Source organism: Tauraco erythrolophus, chromosome 19 (assembly GCF_009769465.1).
Source record: "Tauraco erythrolophus isolate bTauEry1 chromosome 19, bTauEry1.pri, whole genome shotgun sequence".
Taxonomy (NCBI): domain Eukaryota; kingdom Metazoa; phylum Chordata; class Aves; order Musophagiformes; family Musophagidae; genus Tauraco; species Tauraco erythrolophus.
Genome location: NC_141483.1, coordinates 8118902 through 8142193, shown reverse-complemented (window position 1 = coordinate 8142193; position 23292 = coordinate 8118902). Strand labels below are relative to the sequence as shown.

The window sequence follows — 23292 nt, the reverse complement described above, 5'->3', positions numbered from 1 at the left end:
AAGTCTCTTGGATTGTTTTCCCATTGAGCCTCTGTTCTCAGCCATTTTAACTACCTGACAGTGGGAAACCTAGCACGCAGGATTCTCGTCAGCTTGTATAGCTTCAAGCTTTTATTTTGAAGCTCTGTTTCAACAATGAAGAAATAGAGAATGCCCCTGTATTTTTGTCCTATTCAGTCTACCTAAGACATGAGCTAGAGGGATTGCCTAGTATATTCCAGAATAATTAATTAAAAGAAAAAGTGAACATTATTCAAATCCAGTTTTACTGAAAAGAACACTTCTTCTGTTTGTTAGTTCCATAACATTTTTGGATACTTTTTCCCATACAATTGTGATTGAAATTATTTTCCTCCTCTTCAGCAAGTGTTTAGCATGCTTATCCCATTTGCTGCTTAGTTGCAGTGTGCAAAATAGCACCGTAAACTGACTGTGTCACCGCAAAGGTAAAACTGAATCCTGAGCCCTCGCATGAGTTGTGAGGTTTTCTGTCATTAAAAAATGGCAGCATAGCTCTCAGAAGTAATATGGCTGTTAGGAATAAAATAAGCGCCGTAAGTAATACTATTTAAAAACTGATCCTAGTCAATATTTACAGCTGGGAGTATTAGAGCACTTTATTCCACCTGGATCTTTCAGAATTTCTTAAATTTGTGCTATGACTTTTTTGAAGAGTATGAGTGGAGGCTGTTTCTGTTCCTGTGGGGGGAAAAAGAGGAGAATTTCAAAGCAGTTCTTTTAGCTGTAAGAGGAGGAAAATCTTTTATAAATTCTTTGAAGGTACACAATAAAACACAAATACCTCTTTAGCAGTTAATTTTAGTGGTCTGCCTTAAAAAAACTAGGAACAGCAGAAGGCAAGTCAGGAGCTTAAGTCACCCCTCCGTTGTGCTCCTGGCGAGGGAATGGCCTCTGTGCACCTGCAGCACGTGCCTGTTAGGCGTTAGGCTTCAGCATCTTCTAGTGGCAGAAGACATCCATCACCTATCACAATAGTTTCGTCTACCAGCCACGTCTGTTCTGAGAATAAGCAGCATTGGTCACTATTGCATATTCTTCAAGCTGGAGGGCCACTCTCCACATGTGGATGTGTGTAGTCCCTGCTGAAGGTGTGGCATCTGATTTAGGGTCTCTTGAACGCTTGACTACATACTGCTACAGCAGGCGATGGTGGAAGGGGTACACAGCGTTAAGATAAGCAGTATTTGAAAGGAAACTGCCACAGAAACCAGCCTCTGGCAGCAGGCTGCACAGATTTAGAAAAAACAGTCCTTTGGTTGCCCAAATAGGTAGTGGAGGAAGTCAGTGTAAACAACCACCTCATTATCTCACTAGGTTACTGGGGAGAAATCAAACAGGATCTAATCCTCGGGTGTTTGCTGCCTGAATGGTGCAGCAGCTCTTGTGCTCTTTCCATTGCAGCAGCTGCTAGGGATGTTGCTGTGCTGGTGTGCAACGCAGTGATGCCCTGAGGTGATGCCCGTATGACTTAGTCTTTCAGGAAAATAAAATGTCATTGCATTGTAGAAATGAACAGTTAAACACACTTTTATTTAAAAAGTCACTTTTTCCAGCCCTTCAAAAGTACCTATTGTCAATAACTGAACACAAGTACTTTTCAAAAGTAGGTTTTAGTACTTTGATCTTTAGAAATGTAATAAGTAATAGAACATTGACTCTGAATTAAAATGTATATGAATTGAATGGAGTGGAAGTTATTATTAGAGTACTGAAGACTTCTAAATATTTTCTTAAATCATAAATATATTAACTCTTCCCTTTGAATCATGTAGCATTAATTTAAAAACAACAACAACAAAAAAAAACCCCACCCAACAATGACAAAAAAATCCTAACTTGGAGCCAGACTTTTGTGGTTCAAAACTATTTGACGGAGTCTGGTAATAACAAATGTGGAGACTTGCTTGCTCTTCATGTTTGAGTCAACTGCTAAAGGGCATATATGTTTTTGTTTCCACTGCTACCAGATGCAAGGCTTCTGTGTCTATGTAGACATGTAAACACACAAAATACAAGGCAAAACCTACAACCTGTGTTGCATATCTCAGACATTAATAGGTGGCAAATGGAAGCTGTAATAGCAGGTGAAATCATAAATTATTCAGTTAAATATTTCAGGAATCAGACTTAAATGCCTTTGCATAGAAGGATTAAGATAACTTGATGCACACTGTCGCTAATATAGGGGAAGACTTGTACGGAAGATTTCTTTCTGACACCTGTTTTATGACATACTATGGCTTTAAAACAATGTGCTGTGTCAGCTGCAAAATACAGCTTCATAGGGAATTTCTTTCATTTAAGAAAGCAAAACAATTTGAAGTTGTGGGCTGATCATGCAGGAGTCTCTTGCAAAGATGGGAAGATATCAACAGGAGGCAATTAAAATACTGATCGGGTTCTTAAAGGCAATAGAACTAGCAGGCTTCCCTTTGGTTCATTGTTCCATTAAATGCCCTGGATTTGTAATCAGGGAGGCACAGACACTTAGTAGTTCATTTCTAAAGAAAGTGAGCGCTCCAAGTTTGCCTCACTTAATTTCGTCTTTTAAGTCTTGCCTGCTAAAGGAAGGGAAATAGTTCTCTAGTCAATGTGCGTTACCAGCAATAAATAGCTGGTGGATATAGGATCAGAGCAGCTGCAAATATCCAAGTGTTGGATGCTAAAGGCTATTCCTAGTATTTCAGTGTTTTTGTACACATGCTGCTGTTGCCATGAGGAGTCACTTAAAAACAATGGACTGAGGTGCTTTAAGCGTGTGTAGATCTAACAAAGATAAAGCTACATCAAGCTTTTATAGAACTAGCATCCAGTATTGGGTTGCTCAGCTCGTCTGTACACTTCTCTCAAGAGTTAGGATATGAGATAATCATGGTCTGTACTGTTAGAGATGCTAATGCTTGATAAACTTTGTGCTAGAGTGCAGTAGTTACGAAACGTTTAAAATTAAGTTTACAAAACTGTACGCAAACATGCATGATTGAATTCTTACCCTTGGCTTGGCAAGGCTTGGATTGTACAGGCATGGCTATAAACAGAATTTAGCTCATAGCTCCCAACAGAGAGACTCAAGTGATACCACAGTGACAGAAGACCAATTTACATTTCAGATATAAACCACGATGTAACCATCTCAGATGACTTTCATTTCTCATTCCAGAAAAGGTTTTCTGCAGTCTGAAGTACCTTTTCAGAGGATGCTTTCTTGTATAAACCACATCAAAATTTCATGCAGAAGAACAGAGATGAGGTTAGTGAGCACAAGGGAAGATGGCATTTGCGCTGTGCTGTGGTATGTATCCTTGTAATCTCAATCCCAATGGGTGGGAAGCGAAGACCTCTCTTAAGAAAGTTGCATCCATCTATGACTGCCACGCTCAACTACTTGGCACAGCTTCCACTCTGATCATCTCCCTGTTGCCTCTCTTTTCATGAACTGACGTTTCAGTCTTTCTGAGGGCATCACTGAACTGAAGCTTGGCATAGCGTAGGAGCAGCTAGGGTATCACCGTTCTGTGAGGCCTCAGTAGTATAAGCATCTACAACTGACGAGCTCTGCTGGTCCCTGGGAGAGCTCGGGGCCTTCACGTGACCTTTGTATAAACCAGGGGATTTTGCCCAAAGGGGCAAATCTGACGCAAAGCTGGCAGAGCTGTTCCCCTCAACAGTCAGAACCACCGGCTGTTTGTCCGTCGCAGCTGGAGCGTACACAGCGTTTTGTTCTGACAGATGGTCTCCACATTGACTCAGATGCTCTGCTAGGACCAGAGGCTGCTGATCATCCCCTTCTTCAGAAATAACAAAAACCGGTTTGTTTTTGTCTGTTTCTACCATAAGTTCCTTTGTTTTCGAACCATTGACCAAGTTGATTTTCAGTGGGTTGGAGCTCTCCAGAGGATTTTTGGGGCTTTGGCTGTTAGCTGGAGATGCTGCCCCTAGATGTTTTGAGGGATCCAAGGACTTCACATGTTTGCTGTCAGGAGAACTGGCTAAAAATCCAAAATAAGGGTTCCCAAACCTGGATTTCTTCAGATTGCAGGAGCTTAGCTTTCGCTGCCTTTGGGCAGACAGAGTGAGGGGGTAGGAGGCATTACTGGCAGATGAATCAGAGTAAATGGTCTCCGATGCTCCCTCTATCTCAGTGGCTGAGATTACCTTTCTGGTTGGGACACCTTGGGATCTTGCAGCTGTAGGAAAACCCTGTGCAAAATAATAATGAATTAGTAGACACGCCATGAAAAGCAGCTGTCTCGAGAGACTTTGGTCCCAAGGGAACTGAAAGCTAACATTTCTTGTTATGTTAAAGATTCTGCATTCTTTAGCAAAAACCTATATTATCACCTTAAAATAGGAGAAACATCCTCTATTAGCTTTGTAACAAGCTGTTGGTTTGATGATTACAGGCAGTGAGACCTAGATATCCCTCCCACACCTGCAGATTCCTCGCAATGCAATCGTAATACATGAATTAAAATAAATTTAAGGCATAACCAGGGAAAAAAGGTACATGTCAGAACGTTCAATGAGATAATCTAGTCTGAAGGCATTTTGTAATGTTTTTCTGGACTGGGGATCATTTCCTAACCAGGTGCTAACTGCTGGGAAATACAGCTGCTTAGTACTTCAGGAAAGCCTGAATGAATTACAATATAATTAGGCAAAAGAGTTTCCCATACACCAAGCAAGATGGGCAGAAATATGTATCGCATTGCAGGTTGGAGAAGCAAAGCAATGGGCCAAGGGGAAAACGTGTCCCATCAGCAAGCAGCTGGGGGTACTGGGACACAGACCCTGACCACCACATCCTCCCCTCCTTGCAGGACTTACACTGTTGTCAACCAGCTTCGTGAAGGGACTGTTGGTGGTCCAGCTACACCACTTTTTCTGTAGCTGTGGTATCGGAGCCAGGAAGTCGTGGAAAGTGCGGGCACTCCACGTGCGTTGTCTGGGACAGTGATTTTCCAGCTGGACATTCCCCTTCTCAACAGCATCTGCTCCTGTGGCCGCGTGGTTAGAAGTCAGCCAGTCAGACACAGAGGCTGGGCTCGTGACACTTCTTTTTAGGTTTTTGTCCTGAAAAGAGTTAAATAAAGCTTGTTTACAGCATCTTTCACCAAAAGGTTTTTAAAACACTTCAAAAATACGCTGTTAGTGCAAGAGACTGATTTCTTCAGTGGTTCTCTTCTCAGGACAAGACACGGGAATGCAACTTCTCCTCCTTCGCCAGCTTCCCAGGATGAAAGCTTTACCTCACTTCCCCAGTTTCAGGTTTAACACTGAATAGGGAAATTTCAGTTACATAAGAAATAAAGACCTACCACTCTCACTAACAAAGTACATCAAATATCTACAGCTTTATTTTACTGAAGATATCTGACAGATCAGCGTAGTAAACTTCACTCTGTAAAGCATAATTCTTCCTCTCTGCTTTGCTCTTGGAAGGCTCCAGATGTGTCTGTCTGGGGAAACACAACTTAAAGGGGGATGGGGCCTGCTGAAAGAAATCCAGAAGCAAGCAATGAAATAACCCGAAGTCTCAAAAATGCATGATTAGGGAGGGAAGACTGAAGTAAATTGCACTCTTTATCCTGTAGGGAGGAATTAAGGAAATAAAAAGAGTTGAAAACAAGGAGAATAACCTGTTCTCGGTGTCTGTGGTGAATAGAACAAGAAGCATGAGATGCAGATTGTAGCCCAAGGGATTTTAATTTCACGTAAGAAATGCTTTTTTGGTGGAAAACGTGCTTTAGCAGTAGAACAAGATGTCCAGACAGGTGTAAAATTGGCATCATGGGAAGGTGAGATGACATTAAGCCATTGTCACCAGTTCTGTGTGTAAGCAGAGTTGATCTGACATGGGAATGAACTATAGACAACTTCTAAAGATCTCTTCCATACTTATTTTATATATTCTGATGTTGCATTTAAAATCACATTTTTTGTTCTTAATATAGATGTGGGTTTAGAGCCAGAAAAGTTAAAGAATCCTTGACTGTCCTATGAATCTCCTTTCATTCTTACTAATACTTCACCTGTTGTTTATATAAGCCTCCTGTTCCACAACTCTATGTGTATTTTTAATTTTCAGCTGTGCGAATATGATTGTCATGAGAAGAATGTAAAATCCACATTCCCAAAGTTTACATAGTCCTTAAGAGGGTCTGAAATAAATCCCACAGTGTCCTGGATTTAAAAGTCCTAAGAAACCAGAAATGTGTCATTTGTTATTTCTGAGAAACTGAATTTATCAAGTTTTGGCAAATCAAAGAAACTATTTAGTGAAAATATCATCTTGGAAATGGATGGGCAGAGAGGCAAGAAATTAGCTACTACAGCAGAAAAAATATCTCTGTAGGAAGCTGGGAGAGGCTTCAGGCTCTGGGTAAGTTTGCTTCAATATTAAGCTCTTAGTCTCATATTTGATTAAAATAACAATCTTTATTTATAAATTTATAAGCCAGCTGTCTTCTCCTCAGAAGCCTCTTCAGGCTGTCTTAGTATTTATTATTCTAATATTATTATAATTACTTCCAAACTAGTGTAAAAGCTAGCCACTGGTTTTGAGATAGATATACTAGAAATAACTACAAGGATGAATAATATCTTTTCTAGATTTTTTAAAATGTTTTAGCAAAAAATGTTTCTTAAACCTCCATGATAATACTCTTTACTCAGATGTTTGCATCTGAAACTTGTACTCTCTGAATAGAAGTCAGAGGTCATAGTTAGAAGTTAGCCAAAGGTTGAATGATGACTTAAACCAAACAGGTCTTAGAAAGTCACCACCCTCCTGGAGGAGACCTCAGAAGCCATCTGAAAGCCATCCTGTCCTCTGTTTCATCACACTAGTCCACATACGGAGACGTGCGTTTGCTCTCCCAGCTCTTGCCTCCTGGCAGGGGATTGATTTCTTCAAATGGGTTTTAAAAGCTAAAAAGCAAAAGCCAGTTTATCACCGGCTCCTGCTCAGTGGCGCTGAGCCTCACACTTGCTGGAGAACACAAGACCAAGTGGCCAGCCACCCATTCTCAGTAAAAGGATCTAGATAATTCTTTAAATGAAAGCTGCTTATAACTTGCTTTGTCTCATCAAGCACTTCGGGCAAGACGAGTCTGATGGCGTTATTTACTGTAGCGTAAAGGCTCAGGATTTCACACGTCTTTTCACATGAGGAACTTCTTAGCTCTTGCCAATAAAGGGGCTACGCTCTGGTGGGTAACTCAGCCTACTTGCCCAGTGCTGGTCCACAAAAGCACCATACCTGCTGCGGGGCTCCGAGGCTGAAGTCAGGAGCTGGCTGGCCAGCTGCAGTTTACACCCTAAAAATACATATTTAGAAATGAAAATGTAAACACGTTTATTCCTAACATCCAGTAACCCTGGTAACTCAAGCAGCCTGAAGAGATCCCGTTGGAGTGCAGGTGCGTGATTAGCCTGTTGTGCTCAATTTCCTCCCCTCTTGGAGAGAACGGTCTTCAGCTGTGGGGAAAGCCCCAGTGCTTTTAAAGAGGCCCTTTCACTCTTCCTGGGTAGGTTTTCTGCTTCTTAAGGGATTTGGTTGAGAGTATTGACTTGCTGGTGTGTGGCATGGACATCACTGAGAAGGAGATGCCAGCTGAGTTAATAATATGGTAAATAACTTTAATTCTTTGGGTTGCCTTCACTTAGAACTGCTTTAACAATGAGTATTTTATATATATGTATAATCTTCTCTGATGGATTGCTTGCAGGAGGGATGGCAGAATAGAAGTGTTTTTCTTTAAGTGTATTTGTTCATTCTGACTAGAGTGGGGAAAAGAGGAAGGAAAATGGGTTTCCCTCCTGTCTAGAAGCTGTATTTGTATGTGACTGCCACCAGATGAAGCTCTCTCCACTGGGAAGAAGGACTAAGGAGTGCAGGTGTTCAAGGGTGCCCAGTATGGGCACCGATACAGCTCACAGTGTCCTGCTCTGCAGAGGTAATGTGTTCTGGCAAGGGAAGGCACCGGAGCTGTTTTCCCTTCTTTCCCCTTTTCAGTTAATCACTGTGGCTCACCAGAGGAGAAGCTTAAAATGCGTCTTACCCTAGCCTAGGAAAATCCTGACCAGCCTGGCCTGCTGGCTAATTTCCTAATCAAGTGCAGGGATGCAGAATGCTTTTGTTTTGTAAACAGTGGCAGAAGTACTACACACACTGTCCTGGGGCATGCGAGTTCCTCCTGCTGGTTGTTTCCCCTCTTGTGGGAAGAAGAGCAGGTGGCACTGGAGAGGGGAGTACTGACCTGGGGAAGGCTTTGATACGGACTTGTGATGGATGTGCTCTTCCAGGTGCTATGCTCAAGGTTGGAGAGGGAGTAGCCAGACCTGAGACTTCTGAGCTATCATCTGCTTCTAAACAAATAATTGACCAGGAGTGCTGGGGAAAGAGCTAAAATAAGAGAGAATTTACTGAACTGATTTGTTTCTGTGTGTATTTGAAGGGACCCTGATGCTTTTGCTTGAAGTGCTTGATTTTTTTTTTTTTTTTTTTTTTTTGGAGCATACACTTAATTTCCACATCAGCCTGGTGAAGCAGTTCAACACCTTTCTGACAAGCTGAGGAGCTGAGTAACTTTCCTGATCACTTGGCAGCACTGAGCAGGTCTGACTCCCAGTCCTTCAGCTGGTACAGGTGTTGTTTTTAGTGCATCATTATCTTTGCCAATTAACATATTTCTGAGGGCTGGTCCTACTGCCTGCTGGCAGACCTTGGCATGACCACCCAGCAGATCCAAGGCAGACTTCTGCACTTGCTCTTCTTAAAGCTGGAAAGATACTGTCTGAGGAGATGGCAGCCCACTTCATTTGATGGCAGCTCAGCTCAAGGGTTAGCTTGGCTCAGTCACTAACTTTTTTGCCAAGCGGGTAGTAAGCATAAATGGACAGATATGACAAGTGCTGTCCAAGAGAGGCATCCCGTGGCTCACTAGAGATGTGAAAGAGCATCCCTACCTGTATTCTGTAGGTGGTAAAGCTCAGTCCGCTGGTCCCAGGTCCAGCAGAAATAATAAACACTTCATCGCTCCCGGTCTCAGTGGTCACTGCAGACGTGGAGGAGGGCACATCTGGGTCAGTGTCCTGAGGAGACCTTTCTGCGCTGCCTCTGGAGGAAGTGACTGAGAAAAGGAGAAAATCAATAAAGACTGCTTGCAAGAGCCCAAAACATCTGTTCCCAGCTCCTCCATGACAAGCCCTCCTCCCTCTCTCCCCAGACAATCTAGAGCAAGCTTGGGCTGCCTGTTGCACCAGCCAGAACAAAATTCAAGCCAAGACTTTGCTCTCCTGAAACTGTAAGCTTTTAAAAACAAAACACGAGGGGAGGAGAGGAACACCCTTGGGTCTGCTTTTTAATAAAGACAGACTCGGACTGAAATCCCTCATGCTAAATGCACAAGACTGTGCTGCAGGTCAGAAACTCAGATTTGCTCAACTCATTGTTTATTTGTATTTATTCATCCCTGTTAGTACTGGGAGCTGTGCTTTTCACTTAAACCCTAGCGATGCTCCTGCTACAGGCTGCAGGGACTGCCACAGGGGGTGTGTGTTTTGTCCCCGAGGTTTGTTGTCTGGTCCAGGCCACAACCTCTTCTGAAGAAGGAGATGGGGAAACTGTTACAGTTGGGAGCACTGAATTAGCTTTTTAGGAAGATGTCCTTGTGAGAGCTGTGTGTAATGGCTGATGTTTTAGTGGGAAACTGATGGTGTGTAGCAATGCACTGATAAAAGTCATGTGTTGTGACTCAAAATTGCAAGTGATGTTATCTGCAGCTCGGCTGGGGGGGTCTCTTGTTCTTGAAACACAGTGGGAAGTAATGGCATCTAAAGCAGTCTCATCCATAAAGCTCTTCAGAAAAGTTAGATCCAGAAGTCAAGGTTGTCCAAAGACAACGTAAGCATGGTAAAACCCATACTTTTCAGACAAAGTTAGGCACAGGGCAGGTGAAACTCTTCCACGATTTATGGATATTTAGAAGTTGTCTGTAGCAGCCTGAACCTGACACATTTGCTCTGCTAACCCAGTGTCTCTGCAATGCCATGTGCTGTGACAGCTCTTGTTGGCAGCGTCATGGAGCTGCGCTTGTGCGTGCTCCTTGCCAGGGGAATTACCCTACCAGTGAGGGGGAGAGCAGCAAGGAACAGTTCCCACAACAAAAGGCTCTCTGCTGTGAAGTGGCTCTCCAGCTGTGCATGGGCGAGACAGTGAGGAGGACTGCAAGGAAGAAACGATCTGATTAACTGGCTAGGGGCTACGGGGTGGCCTGACCTGCTCCCGCTGCTGCCCTGCACTTACCCGCCTGCTCCCGGCTGACAGAGTGGTTGTTGTTTTCATTCTCCCGACTTGGCACCACCAGCTGGAGCTCATTGATATCGACCGCGGAGTTCTGGATCCCGTTCTACAACTCAGAACATGCCCCAGTAAACATAGTCAGATAAACAGTGCAACAGCCAATATGAAAGAGAGAAACCGAAATTGCTGAAGCCGTTAGCACTAACCTCCTGGTCACTGCATGCGTTGGATGAGCTCCTTTTCGGGCACGTTCTCTGCCTGAAAAGGAGAGACAGCAACAACAACAACATGCCCATGAGTGAGTTAAAGATCCCCAGAAGGGAAGGTCTCAGCTGTGCTCATCCTGTGAGGAGGACCTGGCTCCTGCCTCCAGGAGCATCCAAAATACTTGCCAAGACTCAGGGCAACAAGGCCTATAGGCCAGGGAAGAAAACAATATGCTCAGGTAGTGGAAAGTCAGCTGAAGAAGAGGAGGATCTGTCATCTTCTTCCCATGATCACTGCTAAGGCAGGAACAGAGTTCAGACCTCTGCCAAGTCCCACCAGGCTCCCCTCAGCCAGCTGCTCTTTCAGGTCAGTAACTCAATAGCAGGACTGAAATCTGCCCTTGGTCAGGGCAGTGACATCATTCTTATCCTGTTAGAATATTTCATCTGCACAGCCTCTGTTGAGTGCTGGATTATATTCAGCAAGCAGAGAGCGTCAGATGTGTTCGTTTGGATGAACATTTTATTAAAAGACAGCACTATGACAGATAATGACCAGGTAAACATGCCTCAGCTGAAGGGAGACAAAAGCAGGTTCTTAACCGTTTTTTCGCATTTTTACTAAAACTGAGTTTATGAAACAAGTCATGTTATTTACTTGTGGATGAATAAGATGTGAAGGTGTCACAGAGAAAGGCTGGTAGTAATGAACGTGATGATGACTAAAGCCAGTATCTTTTGTCTTTGTGTGCAGCAGTCCTTCATGGGGCAGTGCGGAGACACATGGGAGCATTGAGGCACTGACCAGATAGGATGGGACCTGCATTACTGTTTTCCCTACTGTTTGTGCTGTTGGCTGGCATTTTTCCTCTTCTTACTGGAGGGGTTGGTTTGTTTTAAGGCATTTAATCTCCTCCATGCAAGTTGGGTTTTGTTGGTAGTGATGTGTTGAAGCCAAGATTTCAAGTTTTCAATCACCATTTTGTTAATGTTTATTTTTAAGAATGAGGACTCAGAGGCCACCTGATGAGTTTGGCCAGGAGCCAGCATCTGCTCCATCTCAGGCATGGTGGGTTTCATTCCTTCACCGTATCATTGGATCTCTTAAAAAATGCTTATTGACTGACAAGTGAATTGAAGGAGAAAAGAAAACCCACGACATGCTCCCAGCACTATTCCTGGTGAATACAGAGAAGGCTACAGAAATAAGAGGAGAGCAAGTTAGAGCTTGAGAATTTAACCCAGAAGAGGTACAGATGGATAGCTGTTACTTCAGGAAGCACAATGACATCAGCCACTGCTTGGGCTTCTCGGGGAACTTGGGGCTAAAGCTGGGAAGGATCTTCTTTAATGCACTGATTTAGGAAGGGAGAGGCTTCCAAGAACATGCCTCAAAATAGTGAATTAGCATGGTGGTCAAGGCATTCGGGTAGATGTTTGGAGAACTATGTGTAATTCCCTGCTTTCTCTAAACTGTGTTCATTTTTTTTTTTACTCTTTTCCCCTCCTCCCAACTCCTTCCTGCTAAAAGTCATGACAAAAACTTAATCAAATCTGACATATTCCTAAGAAATATTCTTGTTTCAAATAACTTGCATGTTACGAGCAAATTTGTTAAAATATTCCCACCCAGGGATTAAAGAGCACAAAGGAAATGTTCTCCTCTAAGAAAACACAATTTAGCACATATTTCTTCCACACTGAACATGAGGCATTGGCAACCCAAACTTGTTAGTTATCTGGATGGTCTCACTTTTGGATTTGTTATTTGAACTTCTGGTGTGACTTAAAATGTTCAAGTTCTCAGAAACACAAATAAAAATGTGTTCCTTGGATTCTTATATACAGCTGTCCCATGTATAAGATATTCATATTCTCTGGGACAAAGCTGAAAAGATTAAATATCCATTTTAAGTCTCAGCAACCGATGGCTATGATAAACCAGGATAGGCAGAGCAAGTTCTGCATTAACAAACTGAAGTACCTTACATCTATTTGGCTCCTTCCCTTGCCTTTCTTTATAAACGTTGTGCTCTACAGTATTTAGCAGGTGCTGAAACTACCTTGAAATCCACACTGCAGTTTGGCAGAAGGAACCAGAGGGAGAGTAAGGTGCCCCAGAAAAGACAAGTTTTCTGTGTGAGAATGGTAGAGTAAGGGGGAACACGCAAAGGAAGAGTCCTGTTCTTCTCAAAGCTTAAATTAGATTAAAAAAACGGTAACTGGCTGAAACGTCCCCATTTTAACATTTGCTTCCCTCGTCGCACTTTGGGTATTGAGTGTCTGATTTCCACTGAACAATTTTATTTACTGTTAAAAACCAACACACTCAAAGGGTAAGAGTTTCTAGATTTGCCCACCAATTTTGGTGGAAACTTGGGATTTTTTTTTTTTAAATTCTATTCAGAGCTGTTGCCACAGTGCATGGAGAGACAAAATAGTTTGCAGGACTGGGGATCTTACTCTTTCTTTAGCTCATTCTCCAGTTGGACTACATCTGCCGTGGCTCGCTGCAGTACCCCACCACCAAGGAGACCAGTGATATACATCAGTGCGCAGCTCATGGACATAAAACAGCCAATGTGCAAACACACCAGTTTCCATCATCTAAAAAAAGTTCTAATTTCTTTTTTAAAAAGTTGCTTCAAACTTCTCAAGTAAACAAAAAAAATTCAAGTCTGTTGGAAGCTTTGTTTTGGGTCTCTTACTAAACCAGCCTGATGTTGCAGAGGGATAGAAATGGAGGGCACGGCTACAACAGGCAGAGGTTTCTGGGTTGTGCCTAGCACCAGGATGGAAGAGGAAAGGTCTGTTTTTAGCCCAGAAGTGACTAAGATTCTCTAGGAGGATATTTATGTGAGAAAGGAGAAGTTTCACCCTCAGGTGACGATCAGCCTGGAGGCAGTGACTGGCAGGGCAGCTTGCAGGGAGGGATGGCAGCACAGGATGCCTTGATGAAATAGCTGTGCACATAGGGGGTTGTAATTGGAAACGGGTCGTTGGCAGGCTATGCAGATGTAAAATGCAGTTGCAATCCATGAGTTGCAATTCTCCAGCAAAAGTCTGACTGCATTGGACAAGACTAAAATTAAATAAGGTGGACATGTCTGTTGTTCTTGGGGCTTGGGAAAGAAAATAAAAAATACCCCATCACTCTTGCCAGGCCTCATGGCCAAAAGTAATTAGAATTATTGGCCAACTAACAACTGAAGCTTTCATTCCCTTGCCAAACAGCAAACAAAAGCTGCAGTGTGGCAGAGACTTGGAGTTTCCCCAGAGAGCCTTGCCCTGGCTGAATGCAATGAGCCCAAGCAGACACTGCTGGCGACTTGGTGCATTGGAGTGGCAGTAGGTGCCAAGCCCATCCCAGGCCATTTCTACCCCTGGCAAGGCAGAGCCTGCTACTTTTAGCTAAGCAAGAGCAGCAGATAGAAATGGAAAAAAAAAACAACATACAGCTAGAACTGGTACCAGAGGAACAAGTAAAGTACAAAGAGAAAAGAAAGTGGAAGGCAAGTTTATGAGGCCAAGAGCTTGAAGGTTACTATTAACATCCTTCGCAATGGCATGCTCCAGCCAGGGCGAGTGTTATCATGCCTCAGAGAGCTGGTCCCGTTTCTGAGCGTGATGTGGTTAAAGCATCTTCACTTCTCCCCTCAGCCCACCCCTCGCAGTCTTGATGTGTTTTGCTGTGAGGACAGGCTGTGGCTAATACACATTTGATGTCTATTCCAAGCCCTTATTTAGGGCAAAAAGTGTAAAATAGAGTTTTGTGGGCTCAAACTAAAAGAAGTTTAGATGTGCTTAATGGCCTCTGCAGTCAAATTCTGAGCTGCATGGAAAACCCCACAGCTGGGAAGTGCAGGCGATCTCCAGCCAGCACCAGTGGTTCTGGGGCCAGAGACCACTATCCTACAAGAGTTAGGGCAGTAAAGAGAGGGGGCGAAAGACTCTTCCAGCGCAATACAAGTGAGGTTACTCAGCACAGGTTGTGGCATTGTTTCCCTGTGTATCACATCTCCCTTAAAGGCTTTAAGTCTGACAAAAAATAAAGTATTGTAATTAAAGCCTCACTGAAATAGCACGCAGGGAATGTAGGCAGCTGGGATAGTTAAATGGCCTCTCAAGGGGCTAAAGGACTAGGAATAGTCTCTATTTATATACAGTCAATAGCTGACTGAGGTATATCTTTCTTCAAAAAAAAAAGAAGTCGCAGAGCAATGAAAAGGCATAAATGCTAGTGCTAAAAGAAGTGAGTCTAATCCTGGTCCTGTGCCATAGGACCCCTGGTAGGATGTATCTGCAGTGACCAGAACATGCAAATGTTTGTGTGGAGGGTGAAAAAATGTGTTATTTTTCTCTGTTGTTCAGCAACAGCAGAATACTACTTTATTTTGTAAACACTTGAGAAGCAAAAGGCCAAATTGTGCATGTGAGCAGCATGGCCTGACTTCCTAAACTGGCTACACAGAGTAAACTTCAGCCAGTGAGATCCCAGATTGCCGGTGTGCTTTTGGTTTGAGTAATACTCTGCTTCATGGATAGCTACAGTGCAATTAAATAAGGGTAATGGAGCAAGAACAGCCTACTCAACATGTGTGTCAGCCCAGACCGCTGCCATAGTGAAGGGAGCAAGTTTCTCTCTCTTCTGAAGATTGGCAAGGATATAAAAATAAAGTATTTGGTATCTGGAAGACATTTTCCACCAGACATTTTCCTTTAGCACTAGCAAAAAAATTGTGGTCTAAATTAGTGCTCTGCAAGCTCTTTAAAAAGGAAAAAGGTTAGTTAGATGTAACACATGCAAACTTAACTTAGAACTATGAAAAGCTCAGACTCTGAAAGCAGGGATTTCTATATACAGCAAGAGAGATTATATTTAAACTTCACCACCTTGCCCACGTTCTCTTATACCCAGTCCGATGGCCAATATTTTGTATTTATTCAGCAAGAGCTAGCAATGCAGCCTTCAAAAGGACAAGGAAAACTAAGTTCCTCTATCAAACCGACCTCAATGACTAGGAGCAGCTGGGCAATCCTGAGACGTTTTGGTTGGAGGATGCACAATAGATGAGGCAGGGGATGCAGGAAGGGAGAAGACAGACCAGTTGCATGCTGCCACTGGGAAATGAATGCTGTTACTAATACCCAGTCGCCACAGTGGAGCCCTGCAAGGGACACTATTTGTTTCAGTTACCTGATGTTTTCATTGAAGTCAAAACACTTGAAAAATACTGTTTGTTTTGACAAAAACCTGGGCAGCTTGGGCTCTGTTTTGAATTTGTTGGAAAGGGGAAAAAAAATAAATCACTGTTTCTACACAAATGTTTTCACTAGGGAGTTAGAAGGAAAAATGCAAACATATGCTGGGGGGTTGGGAGGGTTTCTCCTAATAGGTATAGAGAAAATAAATATATAAAATAAAAGCAATTGACTGGAGAGGTATGCTTTTCTCACTGGCTGGTTTTAGCCATTTAACTACATAGCATCAGGACCTGGGAATTAGCAACCCAGCCTGACCAGCAGCTCACTTGTCTGTGTCATTTGGGATGACATTTGGGGACAGTCACAGGCACTGCGGCGTGGCTCTCAGCTCTTTGCTGGCAGTCAGAGGGATGTGCAGAAGACTCCTTAATGCCTGAGGTGCATTGGAATTAAAACGTCTGCACAGTCTCCTGGATAAAACACGCTACAGACTCGAAAATATTATTTAATCTTAATTCTAAGTAGTAATACTTTTGTTGTTGTTTACTTTTCTGCAGAGCTTTAGCGATGGTTAGAGTCAAACTGTGGAACTGCTGTGAAAAGACACAGTGGCTGTCAGCTCAGCCTGCTCGGGAGACTCTGGGAAGGCTGATCTTTCTCTTCTGTGTTTGTCCATTGGCCAGTTAGTGTCCCAAAACAGAGGTGTGAAGACATTGCTGCCACTGAAACAAAATAGTGCCCAAGAAATTCCTCACCCTTCAGGTATTTCTGCAGGAAAAAGAAAATAAATTGGAGGAGCAGGAGCTGCAGAACTAGGACAGAAAACTGAGGAGCCTGGGGCAGGAGTAGTTGGCATTGATCTGCTCTGCATCCACACACTGTACTACGTTTAAAGGACAGCAAGCATTAGCAGAGGAAAGGAAACGTAACTCTGTTTTCTAGTCTTTTTCTTGTATGGATAATATGGCACACTTCAAAGGCTCCGATATGCATCATCTTACCTGCAAGCTATGCAGAGGGCAGAGAGCAAAGCAAGTGCAAAGAAGACGATCCCTGTTACAATTGCCAGCGTCACCATGTTTTCCTTTCTCTCCTGCCTCACAGCATCTATGGTGTTAGGGTCGGTGATGTTCTTGTATTCAAAGAGCATTGCAAAGCCTCGGCCCCGGTCTGTGGTGGTGATCAGTTCCATGATAACCTCAACCATTTCCAAAGGTGAACCAAAGACCATGGTCTTGTTTAAAGGTGAATTTGGTCCACAGAAGCGAGAGGAAAATGTGATGAGATCAGAAACATATAATACATCATGAGGACAGACGTCCACTGCTGACTGTGGGCTGGAGGAGATTTCCACGGGCAATGCTGTTGTGGGAAGAGTCCAGCTCTCTACCGTAACTTCATCTTTCTCACTAGCAGCTAGGTGGGCAAGCAAGATTTTCCCTTTCAAGTCCTCTTTTGTTTCTAGGCCACTGGTATTTTGCCTCTGCATTGTGGCACTACCAGCGACAGGGAATGGCAGTTCTTCTGGTTGCGCCTTGATAATTGCTTTGGGTTCCTTCATCTGCTTCGACTGGTTTTCTTCAGATGCTTGTTTGGCTTCATCTTTTTTTGAGGTGGCTCCTAGAAATTCATCCACGTGACCAGCAAGGTCCTTTGACTGATCTCCTGTGCTGCTTAGATTCTGTGCCTTTGACATCCAGGTCTGGAGAGAGGGTTTTGTAGCACGGAGAGAAAAGTCCAAGTTTTCCTCAAGAGAAGGGATGTCCTTATTTCCTGTTTCAGCAGGGGCTGAAAAGCCATCCCAGGGGAGCGGAGTTTCACTAGAGCTCTCAAAAATGTCAAAGTCAAAAATTTCCAAGATAAGATGGGTTCTCATGGGAATGAAAAATTGCCAAACGCAGTGTGTCCCTGGGTAGTAGTTGTTTGGAAATCCTGGTGATAAAATCAAGCCTCTTTCCATTGATTCCACCACTGCACCACAGGAATAATATACCTGGGAAATAAAATAAATAAGCTTACATCTTGCCAGAGACAACATACGGGATGCAGTCTGCTAGACCTGCTGAAGGTCCTACTCTTTACTTTCCCTTCAGGGACTGGAATAAGATAGCCTCAAGAAATGGGGATTCATTAAGCTTGCTCAAGTCTATCTTCTACCTTCCTGTTTGGAGCATTAACCTAATATGGACAGCCAGTCTTAGAGACCATGGAAGTGTATATTGAATGATAAAACCTCCACAGAAATATAACCCAGATGAGTAATTCCTATAACTCTTACTTTCTACTATTGATCGTAGTAGCATCCATTTGTGCTGTTGACTAATATACAGCTTTTTGACCACTCAATGTCTTGTCCTAAACAGCTGGTAATGTGATTAAAAATCTTAGGAAGGTAAAGAAAAACTCTGTCACCACAGCATCTTGAACTCTGTGTTATTTTCATTACAAAAACTTTTATTTAATGTAAAAAAAACCAAACAAACAACATTGCATTGATGATTACCCATGATTCATCCATCCGACTCATTTTGTGTTTCAGAGACATTCAGCCTTGTTTACTTCAATAAGCAGTAAAATCTAGGTGGGTTTGATGGGGTAAACTGTCTTTTCTTCAAGTGCAAAGCCTCTCAAAATAGTGATAGCAGATACCAGCTCTCACTAGTAAACTACGTTTTACACAACACAGTGATAGTCCCATGTGAAATTTGCTATTTCTTCTTTCTCCACAAATAGCCTGCAGAATCCAAAGAGGAAGGAAATCCGTAAATGGTGGCACTAGCTACCATGCTGCTGCTTCTCTAAAGGTACATGAGGCTGTTTTTGCACATCATATTTACAACCACCTTGTCCCAAAGATGCTCTTGGAGCCTTCTTTCAAGATTCTTTCATACGTTTCGATAGCACCGAGCCCTGTCTGAAATTGTTTTTGAAAAGGGGAAAAAATAAGTCAGAAGTACTTAGGTCACAAGCCCTGTTTAGGAGCATGGGTTTACAAGCATTAATTGGAAAAGAAAGGGAATGCTTTGGGTTTGGTGGAGGGTTTTTTTATTGGAAATGATTAGTTGTCTTGGTCTGTTATCTATTTAAACACAAAGGAAGCTTGGCAGTAGAACAAACAAGGCTTATGAAGTCCATATAAAGCCACAGAGATCAAAATACTCCAGATTTTTTTTTTCCTAGTCCCTCCCGTTGGCTCATATTGAAATAGAAAGAAAAAAAAATGCAATACCAAATGTTAGAAACCCTTAAATAAAAACAAAAAGACAGACCTGTTCTGCAAGGCATGAACTTTGTTTTCCAGCAGGTGCTTTTCATATTCTGAGTGATTTCAGGGTGGATGGCAATAGAAAAGGACCAAAACAGCAACGTGGGTGGAAATAGAGTTCTGTATTCAACTTGAAATCCAATCTTTGACTTTTTAAAGTGTCATTTAAATCAAAGCTTATGTTAATTATAGTGGAGTAAACTATAGGCTTTTCATTTAAGGCACCTATGGCTTGAAGTCTCAAGTGAAAAAGAAACCACGTTCATGTGCCAAAACCATATTATTCTCTGTCTGGTGCCTTAGGAGTCTCGCAGCATGTAATACCAACACAAATTAACAGAAATTTACTGATCCTTTCTCTAGGAGATAAATTTTGGGGATTTAGTCTGAATTATCTAATTCATGGTAAAAATTCAGGTGAAAAAAGCAGAACTTTATGTCAGTTTAAGGGGCTATAGATCCTAAAGTTTAGATCTATTTGCTAATTCACATCAGAATTACAGACACGTTTGTTGTTACTTGGATTTTACTGAAAACTAGCTGGTTTCCAGTGAATATACTCCTCTTCCCTCATGGAGAGGATTGCTCCTACACTTGGAAGAAGCAAAGGCAGTTTTTCTGTGGCTTCCCTAATACTCCTTCCTTCCATCCCAGAATATCAGTGCAGATTTGCCTCTGTCCCATGCTAGTCTTTTGAGCTCACTTTTAAATTAGACATTTGCATAGCAAGAAACAGTAAATAATGCCTAACTTTTCAACTAAAATATGCACCCAGTTTTGGAGCCAGAATGTGCGCCAGAACCGTTGCAGGGTGGTACTCCTGGATGTGGGAGGATTACAGATTGGCCCAAACCTCCTTAAATTAGCAATGATTGAGGGTTGAGATTTTATTTTGAGGAATATGTGAACTGATCTAGTTGCCTTTTTTCAGACACTGAGAAGGCGCTTGGAGGCATTCACAGCCCCACCTCTACTACCAGAAGACTTTGTTAACACCCAAAAGCAGCGGCCATCAGTTCAGTGGATCTTGTGGGGATTAATCACCGAAGTACTGAACGAGTAAGTGCATCCCCCCTTAAATCCCTCACCCCCGCTCTCAGGATAGGGTCCCTTTCACTTGAATCTGGCATCATTTGGAGAGAAAGATTTCACAGGCTCTGTGCATATCCAAGGAGTCTCGGATTCAAACTCAAATGCCTCTTGTTCCCCTATGAGCCACGTGGCCACCAGTTGGCTGCAATATCTAGCTGAATCCCAGCAGGTACCCTGCATCCCCAAACCCAGGCAGGGGGGATTTCTGCAATGTGTGCATTCCAGGAATATGGCTGAAAGGTCATGGCAGTGGGGGAATTGTTCATTTGTTATGGCTTGGGAGACTGAAGAGATTCAAGACTTGCTCTGAGACCAGGAAAAAAAAAACCACAAGGGACAGGAAACACAGGACAGATCTGAGGAGGGGGGAAGGATTTCTGATGAATTTGTAATCCACAAAGGGATGACTGACAAAACTGTTTAGTTCATTTGAATGGTCCATTATGAAGGCTGAGCTTCATCAATTAGACACAGATGTTCCCTTCTGCAGCAAGTTATAGACTCATGGGCTTTTGACAGAGGCGTGCAAAAAATTTGGCACATTTTTAATCTTTGCAAATGATAGGTTGTTTTTAAAAACAACACTTGATATATGCCCACACCAATTAGGCCAATTATGAGCAGGGAGAACCAGATTACCAATCCTGTTCATCTGCTTTCCAGTGCTTCCCGCTCTGACTAGGAGTCCCAAATGTTTAAAACAGTTGGGTTGAACTGAACCTCCAGCCCACTGTGGTCAGACATACCTTACCTGCCTTCTGAATTAGGATAACTAGGGAACGGCATTTAGTAAGTTGCAGAGGAGGAGTAACTCAAATCTCAGCTATTGCTTCTTGGGCACAGATACAATGGTTGGATATTTCAGAACATGCCAAGATGTTGCGTTTCCCCTTTTCACACCCTACAACCCACTCAGAAGCTTAAATCTATGCCCATTGCTAAAAAATGCCCCACTGTCACACACTTTCTTACCTCCTCCTATGCTGACATTTGAACTCTCTAGAAATGAGTAGTTAATATTTGCATCAGTTTTGAGCTACTTAACTAAGATACACATATGTAAGGAGTTATAAGGCCTCTGCACCAGGAAACACAGGGCTAAGGAGTACAAGGACCTCGTGCTGGTCCCTTGAAGGTAATTCTGGCAGCGGTGCCCCAGTGGTGGGACGAATGCTCTGCTGCCCTCTGAAGTGCAGGTTTGCCACAAACCCATGTGCAATGCAGCTGTAGAAAGCCTGAGAGTTGTGCTGGAACAGATGTGGCCACAAGTGACTGCAAGCCGTTGCTCAGAAATCTCACTGCAGACACCAGCATCTCCTTCCTGAGGAGCTCTCAAAGAAAGAGCAAACCCTTGATATGTAGGGGTGCAGCACAAAGCCAGGACGTGATTTCTTCAAGCTGGACACTATACACCAAATCGCTCTTGAGAAGTAGGTGGCACTGACAAAAAGCAGAATTTCCATGCAGGAAAAGGGGAAAATAATTGGTTTGATCAGATGGAAGTTTATTATAAGGCTCAACTGAGTATATGCACTGGAAAGAGTACTTATCATCTGAGTAATATAAGCCTCAACTCTCTCTCCACTTGCACAACTCCTACAAATGTAGCCCTGGAGCTGAAGCTGCATTCACCCCTTCTACAGCATGCTGAAAAGCCTGCAGGAGAATCTCGCAAAAAGCCAACGATGGCAGGTCATGGCAGCCTCTAGCTGGTCCATAAGAGCTCCTCAGTGATGAGTAGCGGCCTTTGCTTGAATCACTAGAAGTATGCAGGGCTCAGCTTCCCAAGCTTCTCTGTCCTGCCTCCAAGAGATAAATGCTTCTGGCATGAGGTGATGCTGGGACCCGAAAAGGAATGTGGGGAGGATGCTGACACGTAGCTGTTAAAAGAAGGTGACATGGCCATGTGGTTTAGCTTGTAAAGACAAGCTCTGCTGAAGAGAAGTGGAAACAAAGTGATGTAAGGTCCTAGTGAGGAAAAGTCTCAGTCCATTTGCACTCATAGTATTTGCTGAAGCCCATAAGGGTGAAGTAGTGATAAATTTTCTTCGTGCACGTTAATGCTGGTTACAAGAAGTTGCTGTTTGCAGCACCCTGGATGCTGTCCTGCTTGTATCCCATGCACAATCCAAAGACTGTTTATTTTTGAAGTGTATTTATTTCAAAGAAGCGGAAGGAGGACATCCTGTCTTGATGTTTGTAATTCCTCTGTGAGCACAACCTCAGATCCTCTGGCTTGGGACCCATTCAACGTAGTTTGTTTTCTTTTGTAACACACTCACCCAAGAAATATCAAGTTCTCTTGGTGCATACCCAGGGTCGGAGTGAAAACCTCAGCAGAGGAAACTAGAGACACACAGTGGAGCCACTAAGTTTCCAAGAGATCCTCAGGGGTCAAGCCACACACTTAATAGAGATGCCTAGTTGTAGGCTCGCAAGAAAATGATGTGCAAAGACCATAACCTGCTTTGCCCTCATTAATGCCTTATGCACATCTCAGCTTCTGTGTGGTTCTCAAATGTATTTCCAGTTTCAGACAGACTTAAAAATGTCACTTCTACTTCTTTCTAGAAATGACAGAGAAAGAATAATCCACTATATTTCAAACTGACTGAACATTTAAGAGGTGCTGCATTTATTACTCTTTTCGGGAACAGACACATATTATCTCCTTATCCAAGCTAAAGGGCTTTTTCATCTTTGCTTGAAGACTCTGCTAGAAGGATATAATACTAGAGTAATGAGTGAAAGTGAGGATAGAAGCTATTTATGCATACCTTAGGCCCTTAAAAAAAAAAAATCACTGTGAAGTCAAAATACTTGGTTATGATCCTGTGCTTTTGACCAAAAAATTCTTTTATGTTTTGTTCCTTCCTGTAAAATAGCCCCACTATATAAATGATCTTTTACTGATTTTACTTTATTTTAGAGTAGGAAAGAGAGAACTATTCACCAGGTAGATTTTTTTGCTCCAATTCAAAAACAAAATCCACCATAGCTGCCTGGTGCCAGAACAGGACTGCGGGCAGTATATGGCAGTTCTACAGTAGCCTTATCATGTCAGCTTACAGCTGATTCAACAGCAACCATAGAGGTAAGCAATTAGTTTCCGGACAGACATGGATGCAGTCCTAGAATCCAAAATTGTTCAGTCTGGATGACTAAATTTAGTCATCTGAGCTCACCGTAGTATCAGT

General features: G+C 42.9%; 1 protein-coding gene across 1 annotated transcript in view; it reads right to left on the bottom strand.

Annotated features, from left to right (window-relative positions):
- Nucleotides 1-3427: 3427 nt before the first annotated feature.
- The window catches only part of LOC104373380 (uncharacterized), a 32671-nt gene continuing 12806 nt past the window's right edge, over nucleotides 3428-23292 (bottom strand). The window contains exons 2-7 of the mRNA XM_086623735.1: nucleotides 16740-17731; nucleotides 10534-10585; nucleotides 10331-10433; nucleotides 8992-9155; nucleotides 4849-5094; nucleotides 3428-4221 (exon numbers count right to left, since the gene is read on the bottom strand). Coding sequence (XP_086479861.1) covers nucleotides 3484-4221; nucleotides 4849-5094; nucleotides 8992-9155; nucleotides 10331-10433; nucleotides 10534-10585; nucleotides 16740-17731 — 2295 coding nt within the window. The 3' untranslated portion in view covers nucleotides 3428-3483. The remainder of the gene's footprint in view (nucleotides 4222-4848; nucleotides 5095-8991; nucleotides 9156-10330; nucleotides 10434-10533; nucleotides 10586-16739; nucleotides 17732-23292) is intronic.